Raw genomic sequence first — 16,392 nt, forward strand, 5'->3', positions numbered from 1 at the left:
AGAGAGAGAGAGAGAGATTCAGGTGAATGTGGTACTTAAGTTTAAGCACCAGAATTAAGTATGGTATCATCCATGCAATTTCAAAATAAGGTGATTTAAATCAGAATAAGCAACAAGGATATCCAGAGGTAATGCAGTACGAAGACAGGTGGTGTAGAAAACAAACAGATGTATTAGTATAATGCTCGGGAACTGAAAAGTCTTTAACGTTTCGAGCCTACGCTCTTCCATAGAAAGGAACACAGAAAGAAACAAAGAGAGAAAAAAATATGTGTAGTGGTTACCGATCTATCATGGTGAATGATATATGGCGAATATATATATATATATAAAATTATCCGAAGGACATACTGAGTAGGGCTACCTGCTGGAAATAACAATCAAAACCCTTATTTAAATCACCAAAATACACTGATGATAACTACAGAAATCAACCGCCTGAAGGCAAATGGGCTAAAACAATCTCTCAGTATACATTCAAGTATTTGAACTCATGTGAACCAGCTTCTGGGTTGGCATTACACGTTTTGACTGTTATTTCTAGCAGGTAGACATACTTAGTATGTCCTTCAAATAATTTTAATCCTTCAGCTATTTAATGCATTTTGGGGGCCTGCAATTGCCTATATTATTGATTCTGTTATTATCATTTTTACAATTGTTACACTAGATAATAATAGAGTCAATGATATCTTAGCAGATATTTCTCTCCTAAGTTACTTGCTCCGTATTGATATATATATATATATGTATTTTGACAATTTCCTTACTAAACAATTTCCTGGATTCACTTTGTTACCTGACTGAATTTGTTGTGCTGTTTATTCTATTTTGCAGGTGAAGTACTGTCTTTCTATCTCTCTCGGCTTCTTGGACTTGATAATGTCCCAATTGTTAGCCTCTCTAAAGTGAATCATTCTTCTGTTCAATGGAAAGGAATAAACTTCAGTAAACTTCAATGGACTGAAGGGAATTTGGTTGCCCTTATCCAATGGATCCCCGGTATTTCAACAGTAAGGTAAAGCTTCCACTCTTATTTATTCTCTTACCTGGTGTTCTTTTTTTACATTATTACAACAATCTATTGTCTCTTACTTGTTTCAGTCTATGGACTGCAGCCATGCTGGGGCACTACTTTGATCCCAGTACTTGTGTTTATTTCAGCTCTGATACTTATTCTGTTGGTCTCTTCGCCAAACTGCCAAGTTATGGGGTTGTAAACAAACTGACACCAGTTTTCAAGCAGTTGGGAGGGGGACAAACACAAACTCAAAAACACAAGCACATACCCCCATACACACATATATAAGATGGGCTTCCACACAGTTTCTATCTACCAAATTCACTCACAAGGCATTGGTCAGCTCAGGACAATAGCAGAAGCCTTGCTCAAGGTGCCATACTGTGGAACCGAACCCAAAACCACATGTTGCAAAGTGAGCTTTTTAACCACACAATTGTGCTTATACCTTAACTAGCGAAATTTTTAGATACTTTTTTCATTTTAGACGCATGTGTTCTGTGCAAAATGTAGCACAGATCTGATAAATTAGTTTCAGCCAATAAGTAATACATAAAGAAAGCAAGAACATTATATTGCTGTAAAATCAACATGAGACAGCCAGAGTTGTATCTATGAGGATCTACTACATTACATTTTTGTCTAAGAGCTAAGAACAAAAAAAATTAAGTCTTGGAATTCCTGAAAGCATTACAAAATAATTACACAAAATTCATTCAGGAATCATGAGACTTTCCTAATTAATGTTGCTTTTCTAATTTATTTGGTTTTTATGATATTTTAAAGTTAGAATTTCTTTACAGAAATAATATGATTTCAACAAGTTGCAACATATACAGGTAGAGTAAAAGAAGCTCTTTAGTTCTGTTGCAGACAGCCTTTCTTGTGAAGGTGGCACATTAAAGTGCACCCTGTCTTTACTGTAAAACAGTTAATGTAAAAAATGTACCAAAAGCAAACTTGCCATACATGGTTTGTCATATTCGAATTTCTTCCAAAGGATTTTATTGTTATTCAAAAGAACAATAAACACATATATACAATGACAAGTTTGTGTCAGAATAGCCTTCAAAACTTCTGAAAGTATATGGATGCTAATTCATTCTTATTATGAAAGGTTTAGTGGTCAGTACAATATAATTTTCAGAAATCAAATCATTTACTGTAAACTGAATGGGCAGGTGCATTGTCATGATGTAATTACCACTCACCAGACACATGCAATTATGACCTTTTTCAATGAATGGCATCCTGCAAATACCACAAAACATCACGGTAGTATAACTTGTTTACTGTCTGACCAGGTGGAGCATACACATGATGAGCAATCCCTTTGTTGTCAAAGAAAACGATCAACAGTGTTTTCATATTGCTTCAACTCATTTGTGCTTTATTCGGTCTCGGACAGGTTGGTGTTTCCCACTGCAAAGACTGAGCCTTTGTTTCAGGGTCATAGCTACAGACCCACGATTCATCACCCATTATGACTGTTTTCAAAAAGTTTTCATTGTTCTCGACACAACCAAGGAGATTGAAACCTGAGTGTCTTTTTGATCAGCTAAAAGCAGTTTTGGCACAAACTTGGCAGACACACATCTCATACACAAATCTTCAGTGATAATGGACTGAACTGAACCGTAACTAATCTGCACATCCCCTGATAACTCACAGTTGGTGATTCGACAATTTCCCTTCACAGCTGCATGCACATCGGCAATGTTTTTCTCAGTTCTGCTGGTTGCAGGCTTCCCAGAACGTTTGTCACTATCAACATTTTTTTGGCCATCTTGGAAACATCTGAACCACTCATACACTTGTGTACAGCTCATACATTTTTTGCAACTTTGCATAGGCCTCTGAGCAGGTATCACCAAGCTTTTGGCAAAATTGGATGCAGATTCTCAGCTCAACTTTCTGGTCAGTGCAACAATCACATGCTACACACGTTCCTTCCAAGCACTGCATTAAACAGCAGAAGTGAGCTAAAATGTTAAAACGTAGTGTGTATGCACAGCAGAGTTCAAGATCAAACTGTGCCAAGCAGCTTCACTCTACGTGCTTTAGCTTCATTACTATAGCAACAGTCCGGATACTTATTGATCAGATTACATATGTATATATATATATATGTGTGTATATATACATATTTATGTATATATATATATACATATATATACATATATATATATATATATATACATATATATACATATATATATATATACATATATATATATATATATATATACATATAAATATATGGTGAGAGAGAATGAAAGAGATATATAATCTATTATATATTATATATATTTTTATATGTATGGGTATGTGTGTGTATGTATATATGCAAATATGTATGCATGTATATATGTATGTGTCTGCCAATTATCTATGTAAATATGTAAATGCTAAAAGAAAGAAACTTGCACATTATTTTGCCATTAAGATCTCTGATATATTTCCTGGCTGTGCAATCTTCCTTGTGTATCTCGCATGCATTAGCGAAATATCTTAATGTTGTGTTGGAATTTAATAGACAACACACAAGCAGCATAATTCCAATGTAGATGTGTGCTGAAGCATTGAAGATATGAAACTTTATATTTTGTTTTGTAAAGAAAATATGGCCATTATTATATCATAATGGAAATATTTCAAAAGACTATAGCTTCATCATGTTTCTCTTTTAGTAAAGCCTATTTCTCTATTTCAACGATTTATCAGTATTAACGACATGCTAATTACCTGATGATGTTAGAAAGGAGTATTTCTCAGTTTGGAAAGTTCTGTTGAGAACAATTTATATAGGCACAGTCGTAGTTGTATGGTTAAGAAGCTAGCTCCCCAACCATGTGGTTGTGGTTTCAATCCCACTGGGTATGTATCTTTATACAGGTGCAGGAGTGGATGTGTTGTAAGAAGCTTGCTTCCCAGTCACATGGTTCTGGGTTGAGTCCCACTGTGTGGTACCTTGGGCAAGTGTCTTCTGCTATAGTCTCAGGCCAACCAAAGCCTTGTGAGTGGATTTGATAGGTGGAAACTGAAAGAAGCCCATTGTATATATATATATATATATATGTATGTATATATATGTGTATATATTTGTGTGTGTGTCTGTGTTTGTCAATCCTCCATCACTTGACAACCAATGTTGGTGTGTTTACGTATCTGTAACTTAGCAGTTCGGCAAAAGAGACCAATAGAATAAGTACTAGGCATACAAAGAATAAGTCCTGGGGTCAGTTCATTCGACTAAAGGCGGTGCTCCAACATAGCCGCAGACAAATGACTGAATCAAATAAAAGAATGAAAGAATATAGCTCTGGGACAATCTAAGCCCTGTGAGTGGAGTTGGTAGATGGGAACTGCAAAAGAAGCCCATTGAATGTTTGTGTGTTCATGTGTCTTTGTGCCCCATCCAACTGTTTGGAACTGGTGTTGGCTTTCTCTTTTCTCTTTTACTTGTTTCAGTCATTTGACTGTGGCCATGCTGGAGCACTGCCTAGTGGTTCAGCAAAAGAGACCAATAGAATAAGTACCAAACTTAAAAATATTAAAATCCCAGCATGGCCACCATCCAATAACTGAAACAAGTAAAAGGAAGTTTCTGTGGTTGACTGCTAGAAATAGAAACCAAGTTTCCATCCTTCATCTTTAAAGAGGACACTCTGGATATTGTAGTCTAGAGCTGTGCTCCACAACTGGTATGTTGCAGCACACTGACGTGCAATGAGACGATGCTAGGTGTGCTGCAGTGTAACCTGAATATAATTTTTTTCCCTATACTTTTATATTTCTAGTTCAGGTGTGCGGCACACTGACATGCTATGAGACGATGCTAGGTGTGCCGCAGTGTAACCTGAATATAATTTTTTTCCTATACTTTTAGTTATATTTCTAGTTCAAGTATGCGGCACACTGATATGCCATAAGACAATGCTAGGTGTGTCGCAAATCACAATGGTTTCAAGTGATTGGTCTATTAAGTAACCAATCAGTATCAATCCACCACATGATTTAATTTTCTAGAATCTTCTCCTCGTGCTCTATAAAAACCCTCTTTTGGCGCCAACACTCTTTGTAGACTGTCGAGACCAGCCAACTCATTCACATGCAGACTGTTGAGGCTGCTGTGTATTGTGTTTCCATTCTCGCCATAGCCAAACAGTTAAGACAGATGGCAAATAGTCAGCAGAAATCTCTGTCACTATGAATATAGTACAATTGTTTCTGTTATGATGGGCCAGCCACAGACTGCTGTATCTATAGGCTTATTGTAAACTTCAAACAGTGTGTCTCTCCCAGCATGTAATTATTGCTGTTATTATTTTCAAAAGTCCAACACAGTTAAACTCAATGTGCAGTAATAAAATCTTCTGTTAAAAGTTTGTGGGTGTTGTCAGCTACTTCTTCACGCAACCCAAGAAACACATCTTCATTTATCGACTCAACCAGTTGTCACCTCAGGTCAACCAACACACCACCTACAACAAACCTAACATCCTCATTTCCATCATTTCAAAAGTGATAGAAGTAGTTGTTATAATAACTTTCTCCAACTCTTTGAATTCCTCTCACACATCAACAACCCATGTGACTTCTATAAAACCTCATCGACAAGAGACCTCCTCTCCTATTTAACTCATCAGTGGGCCTTTGCTCTGGACAAAATGGGGAAAAAAATGTTGTTATACTTGACATCAGTAAAGCATTCAGTAGTGTGTAGTACATAAATTTCCAGGTAAAACAATTTACCTGTGTACTCCATCCATCTCATCTTTCGCAATTCTTTCAGTTTCCATTTCCCAAATTTACTCACGAGATTTTGGTCATTCCAGGGCTGTAGCACATAGCTTAGTGGTTACAGTGTGGGACTCATGATCATAATACTGTGGTTTCAATTTGTGGATCAGGTGATGTGTTGTATCCTTGAGCTAGACACTTCATTTCATGTTGCTTCAGTCCACTCACCTGGCAAAAATGAATAATCTGCAATGGACTGGCGTTCCAACCGTGGAGGAATATATACACCACAGAAACCAGGCAAACTGGTCCTATCACTCTATAAGAATCAAGGAAGAGCATTATCCTTTTCTGAAGACACTTGCTCAAGGTGCCGTGACCTGAGATTGAACCTGAGACTGCATGACTTGTAAGCAAAGTTTTTAACCTCCCGACCATACCTGCACCCGTAAACTAGCAATTCATACCTGGATATTTGGTACTCTATCAACTCAAGCATCTTTATTATCTTACTAAAGAAGTTGAAACCACAAACAAAAGAGGAAAATATTATTCATTGAAATAAATATGATGTGAATTGAAGACGTGTGTGTGTGTGTGTGTGTATGTGGTTGCATGTATTTGGGTACCTTTCTCTCTCTCTTTCTCCATATATATATATATATATATATATCATCATCATCATCGTTTAATGTCCGCCTTCCATGCTAGCACAATGTATATATATATATATATATATATGCATATATGTATATATGAAATGTTGAATTACTGTTGCTTTTTAAATAATGAAAACAAAAATGTTTGAGAAAATGGGAAAAATACAATTCACATAGAGCTCAAGTATATTTTTTTCAATTAGTGATATATTGCTTATTGCAACAAGAACAGAAATAGATAAAAATAAATAAAAGCAACCTTTTTGACTTATAAGAATATTTCAAAATATGAACGACATTTGGGACAATTTAGATAAATACATTATGTCTTGTGCAACCAACCAAACAATGTCCCAATGTCCTGCTTCTTTCTTTGTTGATTAAATATACTCCAGAATGTTCTGTCTCTTTAAATTGTATTTCATTTTCTTTTTAATCATATGGTAGAGAAGGTTCAATTGATTATTCATATTTCTATGTAAATGGCCATTAGAAAAATGAAAGAATGGAGGGAATAAAACTAAAGCAATCAGTTAGAATTGACGATATTGTTTCAACATGTCACTTCCAATATCAAATTACATTAAGAAAATAACATGTCTCAGACAATTTAATATTTCTAGCAGGAAAATAAAATATAAAATGGTGAGAGAGAAAGAAAAGAGAGAGAAGAGAGAGAGAGAAATATCAAGTATCTTTATATTTCTTCATTATTTTTCACAGACATGTACAATAGAACTAGTTCCAACTAATGCTGCAGCATTCAAGAATCATTGTAGTGTCCTCTGGCTTATAAAAACAATATATAATTCATAAAAATAATGAGATATTTAAACTTTGTTCACTTTCTTTCTGGTGTGAACCAAACGATTTTACAAAAAAAATAATAATGATAATAATAATAGAATGTTATCAGACAAATATAATTTTTTTTTTATCTTTGTCAATCTCTTAAGATAGAAACATATGTTTTATGAATGCTTTATATTATTTAATAGGATTGCCCCCACCCTCAACCCACCCTTGAAGAATATCACTGTTTTTCTGTATTCAACTTTTCAGAGTAGTTGAATAACAAGTTTGATCTTTTATTTCATAAGAATAATGTTTATGCAATTTTTAATATCAATGTCATTAATAAATTTACCATCCTACCAATTCATTATCTTATGCTCATCATTTATTTGAGCATCATTTACTTGGGTGCAGTGCTGTACCCAAGAAGACCCACCCCCTGCAACAGAACTGATTTCCTAGGACCAAGATGCCACGTAAAAAGCATTGGCGCTGGTGCCATGTTGAAAGGATTGGTGTTGGTGCCACATTAAAAGCACTGGTGGTGGTGTCACATAAAATGCACCCAGTACACCACTCTGAAGTGGTTGGCATTAAGAAGGGCATCCATCTGTAGAAACTATGGAATCTAGTGCAACACCTGGCCTTGCTAGATCCTGTCAAATCGTCTAACCCATACCAACATGGCAAATGGATGTTAAATGATGATGATGATGATGATGATGATGAGGTGACAAATTAGCAGAATAATTAGTGTTTTAGAAGGTGGCGAGCTGGCAGAATTGTTAGCATGCCGGGTGAAATGCTTAGCGGTATTTCGTCTGCTGCTACGTTCTGAGTTCAAATACCACCGAGGTCAACTTTGCCTTTCATCCTTTCGGGGTCGATAAATTAAGTACCAGTTACGCACTGGGGTCGATGTAATCGACTTAATCCCTTTGTCTGTCCTTATTTGTCCCCTCTATGTTTAGCCCCTTGTGGGCAATAAAGAAATAAGAATCATTAGTGTTTTAGATGTATGGGATCTGATTTCAAATCCTGCTGAGATCACCATGGTCTTTCATTCTTTCATTATCAATAAATGAAGTACCTGTCCAGTACCGAGCTCTCCCACCCACCCCAGCATGGCACTTATTACCTAGTCACTTTTCTGCTTCAAAAGCAGTTTGCACCCAACAGCCTTATGTATCAAACAGTCTCCACCTTACCTTTTTTCATTCATTTCAGTCAATCTAATCAAGAGCTTCATAATACTTTAGTTGTTCCCAAAAAGAAAACTCTTTGCAATGGCCCTACCTCACAATCTGCTTCAATCATCTCTATCCATTTGTAAGCAAAGTTTTTAACCTCTCGACCATACATGCACCCATAAGCTGGCAATTCATACCTGGATATTTGGTACTCTATCAATTCAACCATGTTTAATATCTTACTAGACATTTCAGAAGTTCAAACCACAAACAAGAGAGGAAAATATTCTTCATTGAAATAAATATGATGTGAATTGAAGGCATGTGTAAGTGTGTGTGTGTGTGTGCATGTGTGTATGTGGTTGCATGTATTTGTGTACCTATGGTTACTGCTGTAATAGTTTCCTTCTTCATTTTCTGCATCTTAATGATTTCATACTTCTTGGCAGAATCATTAGCATGCCAGGTAAAATACTTAGTCGCATTTCATCCATCTTTACGTTCTGAGTTCAAATTCCGTCGAAGTCGATTTTTGCCTTTCATCCTTTCGGGGATCGATAAATTAAGTACCAGTGAAACATTGGGGCTGATGTAATCAACTAGTCCCTTCCCCCAAAATTCCAGGCATTGTGCCTACAGTAGAAAGTATGATTATTATTATTATTATTATTATTATTATTATTAGTGAAATCGGATTGAAGCTGAACCAAATTTGATGACTGGCACCCGTGCCAGTGGAGTGCTAACAGCACCATCCTAGCGGGATCACTGCCAGAGCAGCAGTCTCACTCCTGTGCCGGTGGCATGTAAAATGCACCATTTGAGCGCGATCATTTCCAGCTTCGCCTTGCAGGCACTTGTGCCGGAGGCATGTGAACAAATCATTGGACTGACCCCTGTGCATGTGGCACATAAAAAACACCATTTGAGCATGGCCGTTGCAAGTACTGCCAGACTGGCCCTTGTGCTGGTGGCACATAAAAAGCACCCACTACACTCTCGGAGTGGTTGGCATTAGGAAGGGTATCCAGCTGTAGAAACTCTGTCAGATCAGATTGGAGTCTGGTGTAGCCATCCGTTTCGCCAGTCCCTAGTCAAATTGTCCGACCCATGCTAGCATGGAAGGCGGATGTTAAATGATGATTATTATTATTATTATTAAGGCGGCAAACTGGCAGAATCGTTAGTACGACAGCAAAATTCTTCATGGCATTTCATCCATCTTTACAATCCGAGTTCAAATTCTGCTGAGGTTGACTTTGCCTTTCATCTTCTCGGGGTCAATAAATTAAGTACCAGTGAAACACTGGGGTCGATGTAATCGACTAGTCCCTTCTCCCAACAAATTTAAAGTATGCACTTCCCGATTGTTATTCTTGGATTATTATTATTATTATTATTATTATTATCAGCATCATCAGTAGTAGTAGTAGTAGTAGTAGTAGTATCTTCATTCTCTCTCTTTGTCTCCAGAAAAAAATCGGTTGTGGTGAGACATAGAAGGGGAATGAGACCTACCATATTTAGAATTTCTGAAACACATCATATACTACAAGACAGTAATCTTATAAAGCCATCCTTCATCGAAAAGAAGGATTTGTATATATCACAGAATGCACCATCTGACACTTCTGATGTAAAAGCTACCACCATTAACAGCCCCTTCAACTACTTCCACCACCAACCACCACTCCCATGTAAATAAAAAGAATAGACCCCGAAATACTTACAAAGCAAACTGAACATTCCTCATCAAACACACAATTAATTCTAATCCTATTTCAAGACTTTATTATGCGTGACCTTAAACAATTGTTCACACAAGGTACTTCATTATCTTTCACAGTATGAGGTACTATCTTAAAGGATCTTAAGATACTGTTCCTTATATTTGATTTCATTTTTTGGGGTTTTTTACTAGTTTCAGTCGGTGCATTGCTAATGTAGCAGGACACTACCTTAAAGAATTTTAGTCAAACAAATCATGCCCACTGATTGTGACTTTTTTTTTTTTTTTGAAGTCTGGTGCCAATTTTATTGATCTCTTTTGCTAGAGACATAAACAAACCAACACCAGTTGTCAAGCAATGGTGGTGGTGGTGGTGGTGGTGGTGTGGTGACAAATACACATACAAAGACACACACAGTTAGACATTTTTTCTTTTATTAGTTTCAGTTGTGGCCTTGAAGGAGCACTGCCATCATCATCATCGTCATCATTTAATGCTCATTGTCCATGTTGGCATGGGTTGGATGGTTTGGCATGCTGGAAGGCTTCACCAGACTCCGGTCTAATTTGACATGGTTTTCTACAGCTGGATGCCCTTCCTAACACCAACCACTCCAAGAGTGTAATGGGCGCTTTTACATGCCACTGGCACAAGTGCTCTTTTGCATGACACCAGGGTGCATTTATGTGCCACCAGCATGGGTGCCAATTTGCGTGACACCAGTATCTGCCACAACTGCGATTTTGCTTGGTTTGATGGGTCTTCTTCTCAAGCACAACATAATGCCAAAGATCTTGATCATTGCTTCTATTAGGCCCAACACCCGAAAGGAACTCAGCCACTTTGCCTCCGCTATATATATATATATATATATATATATATATATATATATCATCATCATCATCATCATCGTTTAACGTCCGCTTTCCATGCTAGCATGGGTTGGACGATTTGACTGAGGACTGGTGAGCCAGATGGCTACAGCAGGATCCAAACTGATTTGGCAGAGTTTCTACAGCTGGATACCCTTCCTAACGCCAACCACTCCGAGAGTGTAGTGGGTGCTTTTACGTGCCACCGACACGAAGGCCAGTCAGGAGGTACTGGCAACGGCCATGCTTCAAATGGTGTATTTTATGTGCCACCTGCACAGGAGCCAGTCCAGCGGCACTGGCAATGATCTCACTCAAATGTCTTTACACGTGCCAGGAAGGCGACGCTGGGCACAGGTGCCATCACGATTTTGCTTTCGTTTGCCCCAACAAGTCTTCTCCATGGTGGTAAGAACAACGAAAAAAGTAATCCATTTGGTGAGAGATAAGTATTATTTAATAAGCACAATCTATGTTTTTATGTGCTATTATTAGTTTCATGTGCTGAGAGCATGCCAGACTTTGTTTGTGTTAAAAAAACACTGTCTAGTATGCTCTCAGCACGTGAAACTAATAGTATCACATAAACACACATATGTGTTTATACTCATATATATATATACTCATATATATATATGCATGTATGTAAACATGATAGGCTTCCACACAGTTTCCATCATAAGGTATTGATTATCCTTAGTGCTATAGTAAAAGACACTTGCCCAAAGTATTGTTCAATTGGATTGAACCTGAAACCACATGGTTACAAACCAAGCTTCTTAACCACACAACTATGCCAGCACCAAAATAATTTTGCAACTGTTTTACTAGAAAAATGACATGTACATTCCTACATCTGGAGACAATATTTATTCCAACATGCTTTTACTTGTCACTCCGTTGCTTATGTTCATTATTTGTTTTTTATAAGTTTTAATATTGTTACATTTTTATGTTAAACTCGTGTTTTAACAGTAGTTTGAAAATCCAAATCTAAAACAAAACTTCTTAGACTTGTATTTGAATAAGCTTAAGTTGAGATTAAAAACATAAATTTCATCTGGAACATGTTAAAATATTGGTCTCAATGGGATTAAGTAACATTTGCTTGCATGTCTGTTGTTAAGAATAACTTAAGAGAATTATAAATATCAAGCACAGGCATGACTATGTGGTTAAGGAGCTTGCTTCCCAACCATGTGGTCTTGAGTTCAGTCCCACTGCATGCCACTTTGAATAAATTTCTTTTACTTCAGCCCCAGGTTGACCAATATTTTGTAACCAGAAACTGTGTGGAAGCTTGTTATATATATAAACATTGTAATAATTATATACATAGGTGCAGGAGTAGCTGTGTGGTAAGTAGCTTGCTTACCAACCACATGGCTCTGGGTTCAGTCCTACTGCGTGGCACCTTGGGCAAGTGTCTTGTACTATAGCCTCGAGCCAACCAAAGCCTTGTGAGTGGATTTGGTAGATGGAAACTGAAAAAGTCCGTCGTGTGTATATATGTGTGTGTGTGTGTGTTTGTATGCCTGTGTTTGTCCCCCCAACATCGCTTAACAACCGATGTTGGTGTGTTTACGTCCCCGTAACATAAACAATATATGTGTTTATGTACTACTATTAGTTTCATGTGCTGAGAGAATGCCAGACAATGTTTTTTAACACAAACACAGTTTGGCATGCTCTCAGCACATGAAACTAATAGTAGTACATAAAAACATAGATTATGTTTATCAAATAATATTTATCTCCCCACCACCATTTGATAACTAGTGTTAGTTTGTTCATGTTCCATAACCCTGTGGTTTGACAAAAAAAAAACTGATAGAATAAGTACCAAATTAAAAAAAAAAAATAGAAATAAGTCCTGGGGCGAATTTATTTAACTAAACCCTTCAAGGCAGTACCCCAGCATGGCCACAGTCTAATAACTGAAACAAATAAAAAGTAAAAGATATCTAAAGATTCTAATTTGAAAATAATTTCAATCTAATATTAAATCTAGATGACGATTAGTTTATATTCTAACATCCTTTATGATAACAATTTCGAATATCCTTCAGCATTGCTCTACAAATTAACCCAAAACTCTCTGCAAAATGTTAGTAATACCCTTATATGACATGACTCGTTAGTCCCCTCTTCAGATAATGTTTCACTACTCTTATTCACTATTAGTGCTCCATAGTTTCTTAGTTTTCAGCCTGCGGCAATTTTTTTTTTAACTCAAAGCATACTAACTATCATAATATTTTTATAACATCAGAATATAATGTATTCAAAATATGCTGAAGTTCATATAACTGCCAGATGTTTGTTTAGAGTGAGGAAGAGACATGAGAAAGACTTTCTATCTCTAAATTCAACAACTGAAGTTGAATCACTTCTTTCTGTAATGGTGGCACTGCCGACGCTCTACAACATTTATTACCAGACATGTTGACATGCTATCATGGTTCTGTAAATACTTTTAAATAAATATAATAATTTCCTCAACACCAAGTAATTATCTCTTAAAATTTATTTTCGTCATTAATTTCTAAGAATAATAATTAACTTCAATTTAATATTTCTAAATATTTTTTTATATCATCATCATCATCACTGTCATCATCATTGTCATCGGCATCATCATTATACTTTCAGTTTAATTAAAATTATTATACATTAAATTTAATTAAAATCATATTGTTGTCATAAACACTTATAAAACATTTGGAGCCAATAAAATGCTTCATTAATATTAGAAAAATTAGTTTTGGTCAAAATTGTATTACCTCCAATATTCAGTATTTTAAAGAATATTCTTAAAAGACAGCTAATCTTCTTGCAAATATAACCAAGTTCTTCGCAGTATGATAGCACCTACGGTTAAAAAGTTTGCTTCAAAACAATAGGATATTAGGTTCAGTCCCTCTACACAGCATATTGGTTAAGTCTCTTCTGCTACAAGCAAAGGTTAACCAATGCTTTGTGAATGGGGTTTTGTAAATGGAATTTGGTTGTCAAAAGTATCTCCGGAATAATGTTGCCCAACAGGATGTGTAGCTAGAAGACCATGGAGTTCCTCCAGGTTGAGCCGTTTCTTCTATGCATTGAAAGATCACAGCTCTGGTACTATAGACATGTGATTAGAATGTCACAGAAAAGGATTGCAAGAGGGATTCTTCCAGCTGAGCTTATTGGTAGGAGACCGACAGGTTGACCAAGAATGAGGTAGTTGGATATTGTCCATTGTTTCAGTTGGTCGTGCTTAGGAATTGAACTGGAAGGTATAATGATGGTTGCTACCAACAAGACCCTATGGAGAAGGTACTGAGCACTCCACCCTCAAAACCCTCTCAGGAACCCTGGGAAGGAGGAGGAGGAGGAGGGGGATTATGTCATGATCCCACTCTCATGGATAAGTGAATGTCTCAGTATATTCAGCATAGCAGACAACTTAAGAGAATTAATTAGCTTTAGCATGAAGAAATAGAAAGTAGATCCACTTCTTTCAGTTTCTGTCTACCAAATCCACTCACAAGGCAATAGTAGAAGACATTTGCCCAAAGCGTCACACAGTGGGACTGAACCAAAGACCACATGTTTGGGAAACAAGCTTCTTAACCATACACCCACAACTGCACCATATGTTTCAAAAATACATTGTTCTAAAAACTTTTTTTTTTCACAACTTTGTAAAAATGTAAATAATGTTAAAAAATTAAAATTATTTCTATTTTTGTTTTTATGCCAACAATGATTTTTTTTTTCTAAATCAAACAATTATATATTTTTGCAGACAAACATTCAATGACCCATTTTTTTTGAGACAAATAACAAAAATATTATATCTAAGAAGCATATAAAGTAACGGCTGTAATTTGGAAAACTGCAACAGTTGCAACCATTTTGCCTTGCAAATATTTACACGAGAAAAATTATTCTTTTCTACAAGAACAACAAGTTTAATTCATTTAGCTAACAATTTAATTTATTTAGCTAACAAGATTCCAGTGAAACTGGCAAGATTTTATAAAACAAACAGAGAACCATAATTTAATTTGCCTTACTATAAACTAAGGATGTTTTTTATGAAAATAAAAAATAAAATGAGAAACATGTAAATTTGGAGGTTTTAAAGAAGAATGAAGAACAGCAAAGAAGGGGCAGAAGAGATATAGAGTTGGAAGGAAAACAAGAAAATATTTAAAGAACAGCAATAATATTTCTATGGTTTTAGGTGGAAACAAACACAAGCGCAAAGATATACACACACATACACACATATATATATAGAGAGAGACAGACAGAAACAGATAGAGATAGATAGATAGATAGACAGACAGATAGATAGATAGATGGATAGATGGACACAGATAGATGGATAGATAGATGTATGGATGGATAGATGGATGGATAGATGGATAGATAGATATATACATACTTATATATTATATCTTGATCATCATCATACATCTACTTTCCATGCTGGCATAGGTTGGACGGTTTGAAAGGGGCTGGCCATCTGAAAAGTTGCCCAGGCTTCATGTCTGTTTTGGTATAGTTTCTACAACTGGATGCCTTTTCTAATATCAATCACTTGCATTTCGCCCGGTGTACTAACATTTCTGCCAGCTCGCTGCCTTGAGACACCCATTAATTTTTTCTATGATGCCTGTTATAATTAACTGATTGAAGAAGAAATTAAGGATATGGTTCTTTACATTCACTCTATTTCAACTTAATAAAAATGATACAACATAAATTTAAATAAAATATTTTAAAATGGCCAGTTTAATCTTGTTTGATATGCAAAACCATTATAATACTTGCCTTGAGGTTAATTAAGATTATAAAAGTGGAGGAATGGCTGTGACAGCTATGCAGTCTTAAGATTAGTTTCAATGTGCAACACCTTGAGCAAGTGTCATCTCATATATAGCCTTAGGCCAACCAAAGCATTGTGAGTTAATTTGGTGGACAGAAACTGAAAGAAGCCCATCACACACAAATATACATATATATGTGTGTGTGTGTGTGTGTGTGTGTGTGTGTGTGTGTGAGATTTATATATCATCATCGTTTAACGTCTGTTGTCCATGCTAACATGCTGGAAGGCTCCACCAGACTCCTGTCTGGTTTGGCATGGTTTTCTACAGCTGGATGCCCTTCTTAATGCCAACCAATCTGTGAGTGTAATGGGTGCTTTTACATGCCACTGGCATAGGTGCCATTTGCATGACACCAGGGTGCATTTATGTGCCACCAGCATGGGTGCCAATTTGTGTGACACCGGTATCTGCCACGAATGCGATTTTGCTCGGCCTGGTGAGTCTTCTTCTCAAGCACGACATAATGCCAAAGGTGCCATATGTATGTATATATATATAT

General features: G+C 36.3%; 1 protein-coding gene across 1 annotated transcript in view; it reads left to right on the forward strand.

Moving 5' to 3' along the window:
* LOC106870138 (four-jointed box protein 1) overlaps nt 1-16,392 on the forward strand; it is a 41,375-nt gene that overhangs the window by 10,977 nt on the left and 14,006 nt on the right. The window contains exon 2 of the mRNA XM_052969452.1: nt 838-1,018. Coding sequence (XP_052825412.1) covers nt 838-1,018 — 181 coding nt within the window. The remainder of the gene's footprint in view (nt 1-837; nt 1,019-16,392) is intronic.

Source organism: Octopus bimaculoides, chromosome 7 (genome assembly GCF_001194135.2).
Source record: "Octopus bimaculoides isolate UCB-OBI-ISO-001 chromosome 7, ASM119413v2, whole genome shotgun sequence".
Lineage (NCBI taxonomy): Eukaryota > Metazoa > Mollusca > Cephalopoda > Octopoda > Octopodidae > Octopus > Octopus bimaculoides.